General features: G+C 38.2%; 1 protein-coding gene across 5 annotated transcripts in view; it reads left to right on the top strand.

Annotated features, from left to right (window-relative positions):
• PDLIM5 (PDZ and LIM domain 5) overlaps nucleotides 1-16982 on the top strand; it is a 125931-nt gene that overhangs the window by 77392 nt on the left and 31557 nt on the right. For 3 of the 5 annotated variants that reach the window (XM_053940846.1, XM_053940847.1, XM_053940848.1), the window contains one exon: nucleotides 295-331. In XM_053940846.1, the coding sequence (XP_053796821.1) occupies nucleotides 295-331 (37 nt within the window). Of the gene's footprint in view, nucleotides 1-294; nucleotides 332-958; nucleotides 1964-16982 lie in introns of those variants that run through there. The other 2 variants (XM_053940850.1, XM_053940851.1) reach the window with 1 other exon arrangement.

Genomic DNA, 16982 nt, shown 5'->3' on the forward strand with positions numbered 1-16982 from the left:
TTCACCTTCTCAAATCACCTTTCTCAATGCCAGCATGGAGAGTGGGCCAAGGGGAAGGGCAGAGACCAGCAGAACCACTTTTCAGCAGTCCTACTAGCAAAGGGGCTCTTGAAGTTCATGGACATAACTCATGTCCATTAGGCAGATTTAGAATCAAAGAATCCTAACGAGCCTTGTTGTAATTTCCTGTTGTAGTGAATGCACTGGCACAGCAGAGGATCTCAGTGTTGTGTCTTTAGTACAGTACAGTGTCTTTAGTGCCCTAGAAAATAAAAATTTTCTGTTTTCCTTCAGTGAAAGAACCAGAAAATGAAGCTGGGAAGAAGACTAAGTGAGTTGATGTTTTACATTTTTATTACTTTAATACTTTGCATGTTTTAATTCTTAACTTGTAGTGTTTCGTGCATTTGTGTGATATCTGGGCGTTTTTAAAATGTTCCTTCCCTTTTTGCCTTTTACTTCAGCATGTCAAAACCAAGATCTTTTTCTCCATAGACAAACCTTCTTAAAAACTATTGGTGCAGTCCAGTAGTAATGTTTGTGCAGGAGTTTGTGTAAAGATTTTCTGTCAACTTGAACTGATTTGGTTGCCTGTACAAAGTCAGCTTGTGTTTTCCTTTTGCAAGTCTCATCAGGCATTTTTGATTTGTGAGTGTGGATCTGATTACAAGACATAGGTGGGAAGTATTGCTGTTCTGGCTGCAAGTGAGGGTCAGCTGTCTCCTTGCTTTGGGATAAGCAGTGTTCAAAAGGAGCGCCAACCAGTGGCTAAATCTAATGGTTCTTGAAGTCAGTGAGACTTTCTTTACTGACTTTGACTAACACTGAATCCAGCTTTTTGACAGAGAGGAAGACAATGCGATAGAAATAGTGCATGGAGTTTGCATGCTCACTTGTGAAACTGCTTAAGACAACCTTTCTTTCTTTCTTATTTTTCTTCTATCACTTCTTTCCACAGGGAAAAGGTTCCCATCCACGTCCTTAGCCCCAAATATACAAAATTACGTGACTGGCACCATGAAGTCTCAGCACGTGTTCTTAATGTCCAGTGATTTTACCCAAGTTGCAAAAGCAAAATACAAACACTTCCTTCCTTTCTTCTTTTCCATCTGCTTTGCACAAAAAAAAAAAAAAAAAGGAAGTAGCCTTTCTGCGAGAGAAACTCTAGCCTTTTCTATACTTTTCTAACACTTTCCTACTGATGTGTAAAAAATGGGATGAAATGTTTTTGTGCTAATCATTAGTTGACAAAAAATACATATTTAAAACTTAACAACTTGGGTGGCTGAATCTCCAGTGTGGGGAGGAGATGGTTGTTTCACTTCTTTTTTCTGCCTGAAAGAAGTAATTTGCATTGCTGAGTTTGAGTTACTGTAGGCTGTTAGAAAGCAGGACATTTTGAACAAATGAATAAGAAATTGTATTACCTTGATTCTGGGGCTGGGGAAAGAAGATGAAGAGGAGATTGTATGTACTTATTTCAAATTATCATACCTACCAGGAAAACTGTCTTGGATTTCACTAGATTTTCAGCAGGTTAATTTTAGAGTGGTTGTAAATGTTTTACAAAGTACAGCAAAAAGACAGACTGCTTTAAGCAAAGAAAAGAAAAATTAAAAAAAAAAAGTCCCAGTGTTTTGAATTGAAGTGAAAGTTCAATATAAAGATTCTGCGGCTTAGACTAGTAATATGTTCATGTTTTGGAAAACTTAAAAAACAATAATTGAGCAGAATGTTGCTGTGCAAGAGCTTCAACACATCTTCTAGCAGGGGCAAGGTTAGACAGTGGTATTTATTTATTTACAGAGTGAAGCTTATAGGCTTTCTTTATGAAAATGTGTTTATGAAAGCTTCACAGCCCTGTGGTTCTCCTGTAAAATAATGTATTATAGTAGCTACACATCCATTAATTTATGCATTTTGAAGTTTGGAGAGTATTTTAATAAAAGTTGCTTTTATCTTAGCTCTGTCTGTTTTTCTTTTGAGTCTCTTGGACTCTTTGAATATTCTTCTCATGCATGGGGCTGACATTTCATTGCACCTTCACAGCCTATAGGAAAAGAAACAATTAAATCCCAGCTGCATAGTAGAAACAGTCTGAATTGTTTAAAACTATCCCTGTATAGTTTAAAACTATTATTGTTTAAAACTGTATTTTACTTCCTGATCATCTTAAAAATGGGGTACGTGTTTGTGTTGTTGAAATTGACATGAGATTTGCAGGAATCAATAAAATGATTGACACTTACGGGAGCAAGAATTATATGAAGTAAGGCTGGCTTTCAGCTTTTGCAGCACTTGTTGAACCAGATAACATTTGAGACCTCAAACAAAAGTGATTGTGAAGCACATGTAAAAGCCCAATTTCTCACAACTGCTCAATGAGAACCATTGCAATTGGTTTGGGTTTCTGCAGCTGACCTACACACTCCTCTGATGTAATTAGTGCTGTGAACAGATGCTTCTGCAGAAGACTTGGCGGGGTTTTTTTTTTCCCTTGCACAATGTCGGAATTTGAGAGGACCTTTGGACCCATTTTAAGTTTGAGTTTCCTTTTCAGATGGCTTATGCTGCTATACAGTACAGCAGTAGCTTATGCTATTTGTCATTTTATCTTTAGGAAAAGACAAACAGAAAATGGAGACTTCAGGTAATAGATAAGTTATCTAACACTAACGGTCACCAATGTGGATGCCTAACACTGCACAGATTTGCCCTGGTAATGATAGCCCAAGGGATATCACCTCTTGCACACTTTTTGGGTTAACTCCTTAGAGACAGTAGGGGAAAACATTCACTTCAATAATTTCACTGAAGAGTGTTTTGATGAGAAGTGCCAATCAGTTTAATTTCCATGCCCCCCCAACACGTAACTTGGCAGTGAGTACTGTGTTACTAAACCCAAGTGTGTTACTGAGTGCACATACACCACAATATAATAATTTGATAGAGTACTGCATATTAAAGTGGGAATGTGAAGTAGTGTATTTAAATTGTTCTGCTGCCTTTATGTAGTTTCTTTATGAATAGAACAAAATGTGAGCATTTCAGAGACCATCAATGCAATGAAAACTGGGAAAGGTTAGGAGGGTTATCACTTAGATTCTCTGTAAGGGTTTCTTTTTAAGGGCAAAATGGTTTGACCTTCAGGTATTTTTATGTTCTGGAGATGTCCCTAGGTAATGAGAATATTTTCATGTTGTTATTAAACTTACCCTTATGTTTATCTATCTTACTAGCTCTTACCCTTTTGAAGAGTGAATTGTTGTAGTGAGAAAAAGAAGAATAAACACTCTCTAAATAATCAAAATAATAGAAGCCTCTGTTCTAAGTAAAATTAAACATAGTCATAGAGTCTTTCTTTCAAGGATATGAAAGTACTTTGAGAGAGACAGCCAAATTATTTGTTTTCTATAAATTCATTGCAAAAACACCACTCGTTCCAAAAGTGTTTTATGAATGCGTGAAATTAATTTCATTTACTGCTTGAAAGATGTCATCTCTTCACCCAATATCCCCATTGCACAGAACTTACTGGCGTTAAATTTTGGACTTTTTGTTGCTGTTCCCAAAAATGGACCACTTATTCATTTGTATCTGACAAACATGCCCTATCTCATGTCTGACTCCCAGCATACATCTGATCTCTGAAAACATACTATGAGTGTTTTTTTTATATAAACGAATAAGCTCAAATTTTAGAGATCTCCTAGAAATATCAATGTGACAATGAAATAGAAACTTCTCTTTCATCAGCAATCTTCAGTAAAATATCCTAATTTAATAATATTCAACTTTTCAGGCAGGCATTGTCCAAGACGGATGTTCTGTGTGGTTTTTACTGTTGTTTATTTTTAAACTGTAACCCACTAGGGATTTTTCAGCAGCTGGAAAGACAGGATATAGAAATAGAAAGTACTCTCTGAAATACGTAGATTGCCGCTTTTAAACCAGTTACTTAAAACTTAGAAAGGCAATGTCTAGACTTTATATAAAGTTTGTGTTTTAGATTACTTTTATTTCTGCAGTAAAATGGTGATTTTTTAAAAAAATGTTCACTTTTAACCATCTCCTTTTGAGCAACCAGCTTAGGATTTAGTTTTAGCCTTAAATTGTAGAGTCAATTCATTGTCCTGAATAAGGATTTTCCAGATTTGTAGTTTAGTTAATCCAGAGCAACTGGAAAATATTTGTCCTACTCTTGGTCAGTCTTGAAACAATATGTCATAAAATCATGTATTTACTTTTCTCTCCCTCATGTCATAAATATATGTAAAGCATATCTGCAGATCTACCTGATGGAGCAGGAACCCAGGATACCTGTATTAATTTGAATAAAAAATCCATAGCTACCTCGACTTTGGAGATGCCACTTGCACCACCAGAATTTCCATCCGCACCTTTACCACTTTTGAGGTCTGCTCCCTGGTCATCCTTAAATCTGTTCAATAATTTTCAGCACTTAAGCTTCCCTACTTTAATAAGATAGTTAATTTTGCATAATAGCATAAGGGAAAAAAAAAAAAAAAGGCAGAAATGCCTGCCCCTGTGGCTAATTTAGTCTGGTCAAAACTTATTGTTGTGATTACTCTCTACCTTATAGTTTACTTTTTTTTTTTTTTTTTGTGTGTGTGTATTACAGTCTGGCAGGTGCTTTTCTTCAAGTAGAGCACTTTAAGACAACATTTTCTAGATTTTTTTTCCCTATAACAACTGAATCACATAAAGGATATGAAAAATACTGAGAAATATATAGTGTAATGTTGACAAAACTAACCCCACCAAAAAGTTGTAGCAAAAAAGCATATAAAGCTTTGGTGTGAATCCTACTAGCACTTGTGTCACTTTAAATATTTTCTAAAGTTGTTTCCTATCACATAATATAATCCCAAATTAATGTGTTCCATCTTTGTAAATGTCTAATACTACTTGGCTTTCTGAGTTTTAAAGCAGCAGGACACTTTCAGCCGTCACTGAAAGTGTGATCCTTCTTAATTGTGTTTTGCATAATTTTAACCTCTTAATTGTATTTTACAATCAGTTTCATAGTCTTTTTGGAGTTTTTTTTTGTGTTTGGGTTCTTTTTTTTCTTCTCAGTTTACTAACACTTTTCATGCACAGTGTTTCCTGTTTTGTATACTGTTTTAATGTAGATTAAAAATCTCTTTCTCTGTGTGTCTTCACTTGGGTCTTTTTTACTGTGAATGGAGTGAAAACAATGCTAGACCAGAACCTGCAACTGCTCTTCTGCCGATAGCAGATTCCTGCCCTGGCAGTGTCCCCTCTCCCAGACTTTCTGAACATATTGCTGCACCAGCTCCTGCGAGGTAAATCATTCACAGGGGTTTTGATTCAGTTAACAATCTCTCCTCTTCTAGCCTGGATTTGTCTGTGTTGGAGGAGAGAGGATTGTTTGTCATTCACTTAAAATAAACTTCATTAAGCTGCTGTGACTAGGGATTTTCCTGGAAATCATAGGCGGGGGAAGGAGAAAAATTAGATAAAAATGAGGAAATTAATGAACAGTCTTGTGGATACTAATTAAAACAAGGTACAATATTTAGTGTGTGTATGCTGTCAGTGGGTGTCCACCATATAACTTGGATTAACTTTTCAGTGGTCTCAACAAGTCAAAAGTGAATATGGATTTAGAAATATAAAAGTAATTTTCTAAAATGCGGGTTATTTAATTTGTAGAACAGTGTTCTGCTGTGATGTAATCACAGAAAACTAGGAGATTATCTGGCAAATTCCTGTCACTGGCCCTGGATAGTTTTACTGGCACTTACCTTGGCAAATTGCTGGTGCTTTGGAGGTCATCTATGAGTACTAGACAGCAACAGTAATTTTAGGCAGAAGAGAGCGACAGTATTTTGGAGGGTGATTGATTGTTACTGTTACTGAAGGTAACATTTTCTCATGGTTTATTTTACATTGTGCAGGAGTTTTGGAGTTCCACGTAGCATGCACAAGCACCAAGTCATAACATGAAACAAAGCTGTTCCTGTAAAAATGAGAATTTAATTAAAAATTAAATGTAAAAAAGGATCTGCCAGGCCCTAGACAGGCATTCATACTTGAATAAAGCATACAAGAAGACACTATTGCCTTACACCTGTATGGGCTTTCTGCAGTTGGAAAACTAATACTAAGATTTGGAATTGACCAGTTTTAAACCTTTAAATCAATGTTCTCAACTAGCTGAGAGACCAGGAGAAATCTGACATCAAAATAAAAGTCTGCCTTTTGAGGACATTTTTGTTGGCTGGGAGAAGCAGGTATGTTCGTGAGCTAACATGAGCTTAGGCAGGATGGGATGGAGGCTGATGGGCAGGTGGGTACCTTCATGGTGACATTTGGTTTGAGTCAATACAGTAAAGAAGTCTTGGTTGTGATGTTTTCAGGAGCAAATTCTCTTAGATCAACAAAGATGAAGAATACACACAGAAGATGTATGACAATACTCCTGATGATTTTATTTTTTAAGCAGAAAACCTGGGATGAAAAAGGCAATGAAAAAAAGTACTACTTGAGTAATTGATTTTCATGTCTACCAGTGGAACTTTGGTATGATTACACCTACCTGCTCCATCCGTGGATGGGTTCAAGGCCAGGTTGGATGGAGCTCTGAGCTAGTCTAGTGAAAGCTGTCCCTCCCACAGCAGGAGGGTTGGAAGTAGATGACCTTTAAGGTCTCTTCCAGTCAAGACCATTTTATGATTCTACTGAGCTGTGGATGCCTTGCAGATACCACTGCAGCTACTGTGTTCTGAGTACCAAGGAGTCTTTAAATCCTAGCTCTGCATCTGAGTCCAGGCAAAGGAAATGTAAATCTAATCTCACTCAGGACCTATGGCTCTAAATTTTGTTATTTGGCAACATTAACCTAGCAAGAGACCAGCTTTAAAATGTGAAATCTGAAAAGCAGCTATGTTTGTAGTGGTTCAGGACAAGAGCCAAAAATACAGAAGTAGGTGGTAAGAATTTTCTGCTCAAGAAGGGCAGGAATTGGAGCGGCTTCTGCAGAGCTGTAGAGCTAAGGTTAAGCATTGGGTGTGGGAAGAAGAAGAAATTATTTGATGCAGCTGTGTGGTCTGGATTCTCCCCTGAACTGTGAGGTTATCAGTGTAGCAGCTATAGCTGATGTTTATATTTCGTTACTGAGCAAATGCTGCTGCTTTTATAATGCTCTTTTAAGTAAGAAATACAGCAAATCTGATCTTCAAAGCCCTTTTTTAGTAAAATGGCACATATTGGAAATCTGCATGGAGCAATTAATGAGTGCCATGTCAGGCTCTTAGTAAAGCAAAACCGGGCCATCCAAAGGCGAGTAGACTCGTTCTTGCTGCTGAAGCCTTGCATTTGTTGTCAAGAACTGGCATAGGTCCTTATTTTCCAAATGGGCTCCATCTTTTCTTGGCTGAAGCTCTGTAAATTGTAACACCTGCTACTTAACCACCAAGAAGGAGAAAGCTTGCTGTGAAATGTATGGAGAATCTGGATTTGATTTCTAGATTAAAGTTAAGTGAGCTGCTTATAAGGTAGACTTCATAATGCTTTTTTATTGTAGTTTTAGCTCTTTATTGAAAGCCTTAAATAGTTGTATGTCTGCATAACCAACTACTGTATGTTATAGGGTATTATTACTCTATTTCATATATGCGATGTCCTCCTGTTGTTTAACAGTAAAATATTTAAGAGCAATTACAGCTTTTCCAGAAAGTTGCAAAAAGTCATCTCAAGAAGTAATCCTGGCAGCATTAGACCATGTAAACCACAGAATCTGGCACTTCCAGATAAAGTAATATAAAACAGATGCGATGCCAGCAGGTCTTTAGATTGTATTTTATAGACATGCTTTTTACAGTCATGCAGACCTACTTTTATATTTTCTTTTAATGGAATTATTCCTGATATAAATACAAAGACTTAGTAATACGTAGTAATAGGTAAATTTTTGTTGTGTACTTTCTCATATGTGGACAGCCAGGAACATTCTCTGCAGAAATTATAGTCTAGGAGAAGAAGAGGTCTCAGGCTGAGTGTACTAAAACTGTCAAGAGTTTTTATGGTTGTTTTGGTGTGATGACAAGCAAGAAGTAGTAAAATATGGGGGAGAAATATTGCTCTCTTGTGTTGAATGCTACTTGTCCTGCTTTCTTTTTATATAGAACTTTTGTTTGAGAGTCTTTTGGAAGTCATAGGCAAGTGTGCACCTCATCTTCCCTTCGATCGTTCAGGTTTTAAATGCCAGCAGCCAAGTAGCCTCAGTGTCTGAAGTGTCATCTCCTGACACTTGGTAGTTTCTTGTATACTGATTGTGCTCTTGTTCAAGTTTATTATCTTTTAAGTCACTACCCAAATAGTTTGGTTTTGTGGTTAGACAAGCACTCAAGCTTCAGCTGTAAAAATGCCTCCAAAAATTGTTTTCAGAATGGTGAGATTCCCAGGGTGTGAGTATTTGGTTCCTACAGAAGGAGGTAAAAAAGCCCTCATCTTATTCTTCTTAAAAAAGATGCAAGAAGACCAGCTAGAAAGAGTTGTCCATTGCTATTTTGTATTTTTAATCAAGTGAGAAATTTCTTCTCTGTATATTGTCTCATTATAATTACTCATGAAATTAACATCAACTAGGAAGATAACCGTGCCTGCTCCAGATGCAGCAAGCTCTTTGCTGGTGGATGAAGCACCTACTGTCCCCAAGACGTGTGCTGTAGCCACACAGACCACTGAGTTTCCCCTGCCTGCTGACCCAGCTGGGGGGCTGCCTTCTCCAACCCTGCATGTGGGAGCAGCCCTCGGACTGCCTCCTGCCCTTGCCAGGTACATCCGAGCCAGCTGTGTTAGAAAGGTGCAGTCAGAAACTGTAAGTTTGCACACACTGAATCACAGAGTGGTTTGGTTTGGAAGGGACGTTAAGGATCATTTAATTCAAATGCTCCTGCCATAGGCAGGGGCACCTCCCACTAGACCAGATTGCTCAGGGTCTCATCCAACCTGGAGGTGAGCATTTCCAGGGTTGGGTTGTTGTTGTCTTCAGCTTCTCTGGGCAACATTTTCCAGTTCCTCACCATCCTCATAGTAAAGATTTCCTTCCTAATACCTAATCTCTCTCCTCCTTTGATTTAAAGCCATACAGTTTCACCTGATTCTTTTTTTGATAATGATGCTATTATGGTGGAGCAGCTTAAAGGTTTCCTGACCCTCATACTGCTCTGGCAATTTATATAATAATTAGAAATTCAAGTAGCTTTTAGGCAAAAGTGCTAAAAATAATTTAAAAATTAAAGCGACCTTTTGATGGAGGAGGAAAAGCAGTCATGGGTAGGAGATTCAGCTGGGTTTTGTTGGCAGAAATTGGTGACATGAGGAGAATATAGTCACCCTTGCTACAAAATGTGTGTTTTTAAATTGTCCAGTAGCCTAAAGTTTTTGGAGGAGAATGCAAGCTTTAACTTGCATAGTGATGGGACATCCAGAATATAAGTCTTTATCAACAGGGAGAGAAAGTGCTTCCCTCATTAATTAATACTACAGGATACCTGAAAAAACCATACCTGTTTTGTTTGTTTATGGGTAAGGATAGCTTACCCATAAACAAATTAAATTAAATTTAAATTAAAAAAAATTAAATGAACTCCTGAGCTTTAGTAGTATTGCCAGAGGTATAATTAGTGTTTGATTTATGACTCCTCTTCTCTTGCTGCTTTTGGGCAGGCATGAAGCATCTCTACCTACTTGTGAAACAAATTCTTTCAATAAAATCTCAAGCTTTGAGTCTAAATCATTTGTAAGTCATGAAAGGTAAATCTTTTAGGATATATCTACAACAGACTATTAGGTGTAAGCATCGTAGTCAGGCAGTGGTTTTGCATTTAAATCTGGGAAATGGTATATAGTTCTGTAGATTTTTAGTGTTTTGTCCATCTTTGTAGTTATCTTAAAAAATGCATAGCAATTCAGTGGATAATCTTGAAATTTTAAAATAAGAACCCAAATTAGGGGTTAGAAATTGTAGGACTTATTTTGGAGCCAGTCTGGTTCTTTCACTTTTTTTTTTTTTTTTTTTTTTTTTTGGTCTCTTTGAATTCATTTCCACCTGTAAAATCAGTAGAGAAAATGAAAAGGGGTTTACACACTGAACTTGGTAAGGGTTGCTAAAAGTGGACCTGCGAAAGTTATATCACTAAATATTCCAGTTTTCTATGTTTACTGTTTATTATGAAAAAGAGGACAAGGTAAATGATCTTCAGGGCTAATTCTGTCCGCACCATGGAAACTTAAATGGATCCATGTGGAGAGTTCTGGGCCCTGGTTCAGTGGGAATAACCCAGGCATGCGAGGCAGAGTCTATGATGAGGAATTTAAAGGCTGACAGATGCTAAATGCTCACTTGATGAGGGAATAGTTTTATTTGTGGGTGAAATCAAAATTGCTGTTCTCTATATCAGTATTCAAGTCTCTCACACATTGCCTGATGTCTCTGTGAGCTGGAAACTTCCATAACTCTCCAGTGGTTAATGTGATCTGGTGTTGTACTGTATCTCTGTCAATTTTTCCTACTTTCTCTGTTTTCTCCTGCATTGGCTCAAAGCTTCTGCACTGCAAAAGTAATGCTGGAAGATCCTTTGGGAAATCTGCCGGTCCTTGAACCCTTTCCTCCTCCAGCTCTTTCTTCTTTCGAGCAGAGATCAAAAATTAAGAGCATGGCTGCTGCTGCAGTGTCTGCTGCTATTGCTGTCCGAGCCAGGTAGACATCAACTTCAAAAGGATGTTTTATAGGTTGGTTTAAGGAGGTTCCAGTTCAAGAATAATTGGTCCCTGGCAGGGCTGTGAAATCAATTGGTTCTGTCACAATAGTGGGCAAGTCATTAGAATGTGTCCACAGCTCCCATGCCCTATTTATAGCTTAGCTGCTCTGAACCTTGGTGAGTAATTCTACCATTCTGTTCCTCATGATACCTGTTTTACAGTTCAGTTAGTAAATTAACTGTAAATAACATTTGTATTACGTGAGTGACAAAGAATAATCTGTAACTTAGAGGAATTTTTGATGCTTGAAAACAATATCTTGCTGAGTTCCATCTAAATCTTTACTGCTTTGCTTTTTATAAAGGCTTGCTTAGAGCAAGCATTTTGGCAAGTTTTTCAATCATCCATTCATATCAGTAAAACACTTTTTAATAGGCAACAATACCCATATTTTTGTATTTCTAAATTACATAGATGTTCTAAGGTGCTAATAAATTATGTACATTAGAAAGCATACACAAACTCAGAAAACTAAAAAAGATGCAAAAGTTTTCTCATTACTTTTTATTTTACTTTATTAATGGTAAAAACATATGAAAAATATGCTTCTTGCACCTTAGTGGGTTATCTTGTGCCTCCCCTGAATTGTGCAGCCTCCACTTTGTCGGCTGCTTGTTTAGACATAATTCCTGCATCAGTTTTCCTGGGTTCAGTTTCTCCAGATGGGCTTTTCATAAGGGATTTTGGGTTGTCAGTGGTCCCAGCCATCCTGAACTTTGTGTGGTCACCTCATTTGTTTACGGGGTCTTTTTACAAACTTGCTAGACTATACGAGCCTAGTACCTACCGCTCGCTGCTGGATGCCCTGCTCATCACGCCCGTCGCAAAGCCTCCTCTCCTGGCCACCGCGCCCTCCAGGAAGTCCACAAGTGCTCTGGAGTTGCCAAAGAGCAAGAGGTATTGTCCAGGTGTAGTGTGTGGTTGGCACTTAGGACTAGCAGGGAACTGGCTACTCCTTCAAAGCACATTTCTGTTGTCTGCATGCTTGTGTCTGTCCTGATCGCTTGTGTCTGTCCTGATCTCTGACATGAGGTCACCGGCTCCAAACCCTGCTGGTTTCATCTCTTTGCACACCTGGACTAATGTGTGCACCCTGGACCTGCTGGTGGTGTTTGTGCAAGTCCACCATACTAAAGCAGAGGTTTCCTCTCCTCACTGCCTTCAAGTGCCCTCTAATATGCATGGTGGTGCTTGTGTTGTGTCACGAGCCTCTGAGGGGAGGCAGTGTCACTCTACAGAGGCAGCTGGAGAAGAAACTAGAGATCTTGGCTTGAAACTTTTCTGTGGGTGAATTATTTGCCACAGTTCCTTGAGCAACTAAGCGTCACGTTAGGTTATTTTTTTGAAGCTCACTTTGAATGTATAAAATCAAATAACTGGCATGCTGGCCAGCAAATGACTGTTTTAAAAATGATTTGCTGTCTAGGCCCTTTGTTCCAGTGCTGATTCTGTTCAGTGCACAGGACTGTTTGTTCTCCTTTCCTGACCGCAGCAATGTTAACACTTGCTTCAGCAGAAAGCTGCTTCTATGACTTCAGCTGCACTGGCAGGAGTCTGTTTGGTTATTTTACAGTGTAATGTGTATGAAATTTTGCTAAGGAAGAAATAATCTGTGAGTTTTCTTGTACCTATATTTTCACAAGAGTTAGACCCTTCTAGAGATAAGGCCCAACTATTAGTAGAGCTGAGATCCACTTGATGTAGAAACTTGTGTTGAGTAATAAGTATTCTTTTTCTTCTGTTTCATAGCTTCCTCAGTCTCTAGAGTACATTAAAGTAGCCCTAACCTCAGGAAGGGGAAATAGTAGTTTATAAGACACAAACCACCTTTATTTGTATCAAAATTTCTAACTTGTAGCAAGCATATCCACTTGAAAAAGATAAAAAAGGAACATTAGCAGAATTGTGGTGATATAATACAACTTAAAATACCAATTCCATTTTTGCCACTGAATGATCTTACTAGGAAAGCTTTTATGTATTCATTGAAAGAGAAAACTTCTTGAGGAGTTCTCATACCTGTCTGTGTGCTACAGGTGAAGCCCAAGCCATACCATCAGCAAGACTTTATTCTTTAGCTGTGGTGTTTGTTTGATGATACTTTCAGTAGAGTGAAAACAAATTCTCTGACTTTTCTTTTTTTCCTTCACTCGCTAATGTGCATTGGTTTTGGCAAGTGAAGGTAGATTATTACATTAATGGAAACTTTCTCCTTCCCTAATCTGTAACTGGCTTTCTGTTTGTCCACTGTTTGCTCACCATATGGGGGAAGCTCTTCTGGGGTTGAAGATTTATTTTTGGAGATGCATTCGGTGTTGGGATTCCCAGAGTGTCTCCATTCAGTTGCTGTCCCTTACAAGTACATGGGGCTATGTGTTGGAAAAGGCAGGAAACAGTGGAGAACTGGTTTCATTCTTCCACAGCTGAAGTCCAGTTATGGAAGGGCTTCATCTGTTTTTCTCTTCTAACTGATAGAGCTGGAAAAAGATGTGCCAGGGAGCCAGAAGGTACACTGGGAGTACAGAGACCATATAAACATGCCCAAAAGACTGTATCAGTATTTGATATAGCGGGATTGAGGTTGAATGGCTTGAAATAAACATCCATTGATTTTTAGGGAATTTTAAAGGTAACCTTTAAACTTGTGAAAAGTGAATTTTCTCTTAAGCCATTGCAATAGCCAGGATATCCTGGTTATTCAGGTTACTGCCACAAGGCTGTGGCAAAAGGTGATAAAGGAAGCAGATGATTTCCAGGCTGTTAAGGACATCCGAAACAGGATATGACCTAAAATTTGGGATACGTGATACAACAGTACAGTTAGTCTGAGAACACTCTGCATAAAACTGAATTGTAAAAAGGATTTTTCTAGGAATAGCCAGCATTGTGCTGAAGACAGCATACAACAAATGAGGGTAATGATTTCTGGTTTCCATATTAACATCCATATCATCAGTCCTGAGCTGCTGCACTGGTAAGGAAGGAGAGGTTACCGGTAGATGGAGCCAAAGAAATGAAGCTTTGTGTCATCTTGTCCTGTTGAATAAAGGACCACAGTCTTTGCTATATGGCTTGAGAAACATGTAGGAAAAGGAGATAAAAGAAGATAAATGTAGTGTCAGTAACTACATATTATTACTGAATTTCAGCAAAGATCAAGCAAAACTAATCAATTATGTCAGAAAAAAATAATAGATTTGAGAGAAATATACCCATTGAGTATAAAACTAGGTATTAAAATGTCTTTGCATTACAAACTATCTAGTGACATACTGTGATATGTAATACTGAAAAGTTGTTTTAAATGGCAACTCACTACATTCCACAATAAAATAGTTGATAAGAAAGAGCTGAAATCTTACGTACCATAACTAAAGAGAAAAGTATACAACAGAATGCAGTAGACTAACTACTTCAAATAGAACTAGTTCTGTTTGTCTCAGCCAAGAAAGCCAAGTAAATAAACTGCTTTGGAGTTTTTGGGCTCTTTTATATCTTTTATAACTTTAATGAAAAGGTACTGAATCTATTTTACGAAAGTAGCTTAGGCTTCTTTGCATTATCTCTGGGGACAAACTCAGGAAGGTTATAGCTATAACAAAAGCAGGGTGTTGATTCTCTTCTGCAGTGAGGTTCCTCCAGAAGTATTTCCCTTTTATCCCTCTCACTTCACTGTCTCTGCTCCAGAAAACTGGCTGTCTTAAACTGCTTTGTATTGGGTAGCTGCCAGAGTACTTGACCTTTTTCTGACTTAGTAACTGGCCTGAAGTGATGGTGAGCATCTACACATTTTCTTCCCCACCAGACTCCTCTGTAATGGGCTTTTCTTAGGGTATGTAACAGCTATGCAGTCTTGCACTAAGCTAAGTGTTTAATCCTAATGGCAACAGGGATGGCCTTGAGTTTATGGGGCTTGTGTGTTTTCTAACAAACGACACATATGCAGCACAGGAAATTATGTATTTAATGTCTTGCATGACCAAGAATTGGAGCTCTGCCTTAAAATTAAATCTCAAGGCAGAAACACTGGGAAATTTTGGGAAACACTAGCAAGAATGGATGTTGACAACCCTTTTGTTTTTGGCATAGCTTTTGGTTAATCTTCCTGATACTATGCTACATTCAATTCCTTTAAAAAAATGGTAGTCTCACCTTGTGAGATGAGCACTGGTGTTAACTCTGAGAGAATACTTACTCTGAAAAGTGCTTTTTGTTATTTCTGTGTATAGAGAGAGCGCTGCTTATAGAGGGGTTACATACTCCCTCCCTGTAATTTGATACAGAAATACCTCCACCCAGATGATTTTCTCTGTTCTTTCTTTCTATTACTTTATTTTGCTTTTCTTCTTCTAGCAAGATACTGGAGCACTGTTAGGTTAAGACGAAATGTAAACACTGATTGACACCATGGGCTTGTAGTAGGGACAAGGTCAGCACTCAGTGCTTCTTGTCTTCTGTTTCTCTATTGTTGTATCAGAAAACCCTTGCAAAAAGCCATGTGTATTTGCCTTGTTCATGGAGTTTTGTCATCATTCTTATACCTGCCTTTTTCTGGTTTCCTATCAATATTTTTTCAGCCATTGTGTATTTTGATACTGCACAAAATATAGCACAAGATTTGTGTGACAAACAACTGAGACCTGAGATCCAAGTCACAGATTCCTAGCTATCTGGAGAAAGCATTTACAAACTGTCCCTTAGATACTACATGACCTGTCCTGTCAGCAGATTTCCTCACACCACAGGGGACTTGTGCCTTACTTCCACAGTTGTTCTGGACAACAGAGCAAGTTAGTTTAACAAGCTACTTAAACCATAATTTATAGCCACAGAACTCTTAGTAAAATACCAGACTGAGCTCTGGGCTCAACTGATAATTTCTACTGATGGATAGCCAGTATCTGGGGCTTGTATGAGGAGAAAGTCCAGCCAAATCCCTTGAACCTGCTTGGGAACGTCCAAGTGACTTGGTCCTTGTTATCACCTTAGTGCTCTTAGAAGTTACATGACAGCAAGCTCAATTCCTTTTCAGTTATTTGGTAGGTCCTCCTTTGGCTGATAACAACATCTCCATTATTAGCTTCTTCAAAGTTTGTGTGAAGTAATTCTGGACAGAATTATATAGTAGTTGCCATGGAAGGATGGAGGGAGGTTTAGGCATCTGTAGCTCCAGACCATGTGTTTTTCTTGTCTGTTTTTTTTTTGTTGTTGTTTGTTTGTTTGTTTTCATAGGGGTTGGTTGGTTGTTTTTTTGGTTGTGGTTTTGGGGGTTTTTTTGTGCATTTTTTTGCGGGTTGGGTTTGGTTTTTCTCTCTTTTTTTTTTTTTTTTTTTTTGTGGGTTTGGGGTTTTTTGAGGAAGGAAGAAGCATCAAAACCTCTAAACATATTCAGAAGGATTTTTCAGTGCAAATTTCTTAAAATGCCTCTGAAATGCATTCAGCCTGAAAAATTGGTGCTTATATCAAGTGTGTCTTGGACCCATTTCCTCCCTCACAGGAGGAGGAATTATTACTTGCTTTTTCTAGTTTTTTTTTTTTTTCTCCCCGGTTTCCACAGTGTTTTTGTTGACCAGGAGACAGGGTAAGTCTGAGGAGCCTTTTGTGAGCTCTGAATAAAGTTTGCACTGGCACTGGAGCCTTGTGTGTCCTCCTCAAGCCTCCTGACTGGCTCCCCAGAAATTTCTTTGTTTTCCATACACACACTTACTTAGGTAAAATAAGGCTGCACTGTGTGATAGGAGCTGTTTTCCATGGAATTTCAGGCGTGTCTGTTAAGTGTAAGCTAGCATATGTAAAAAATAGAGAGGTGTCTTTGGCTTGCTTCTTTGCCAGACATTTTTCTTGGGCTGTTTTTGCAATCTGTTTCCCTTGCAACACACTTCCAGAATTATTTTGATTAATCTTCCCATAGCTTATTAATCTAACTTCTCATGGGTTTTCAGGGCACAAGACTGAATCTGACAGACTCGTGTTTCACCATTCCTTGGTTCTTGCAGTGTTAAAAGCCCTTGCCCAAAGGTTGACAGCAGAGCATTCACAGCTTGCAGGAAATGTTAGCTTGCAGGGATGAGCCTCGTGTTTGCATTAGTTTTTTTCTTGGAAAACTTTGATTTTTACTGTAAGTATTCATCAGGTGGAGAAGGAGGAGTTCAAGAGTTATGGAACAGAGT

The sequence above is a fragment of the Vidua chalybeata genome, chromosome 4 (assembly GCF_026979565.1).
Source record: "Vidua chalybeata isolate OUT-0048 chromosome 4, bVidCha1 merged haplotype, whole genome shotgun sequence".
In the NCBI taxonomy this organism is placed as follows: domain Eukaryota; kingdom Metazoa; phylum Chordata; class Aves; order Passeriformes; family Viduidae; genus Vidua; species Vidua chalybeata.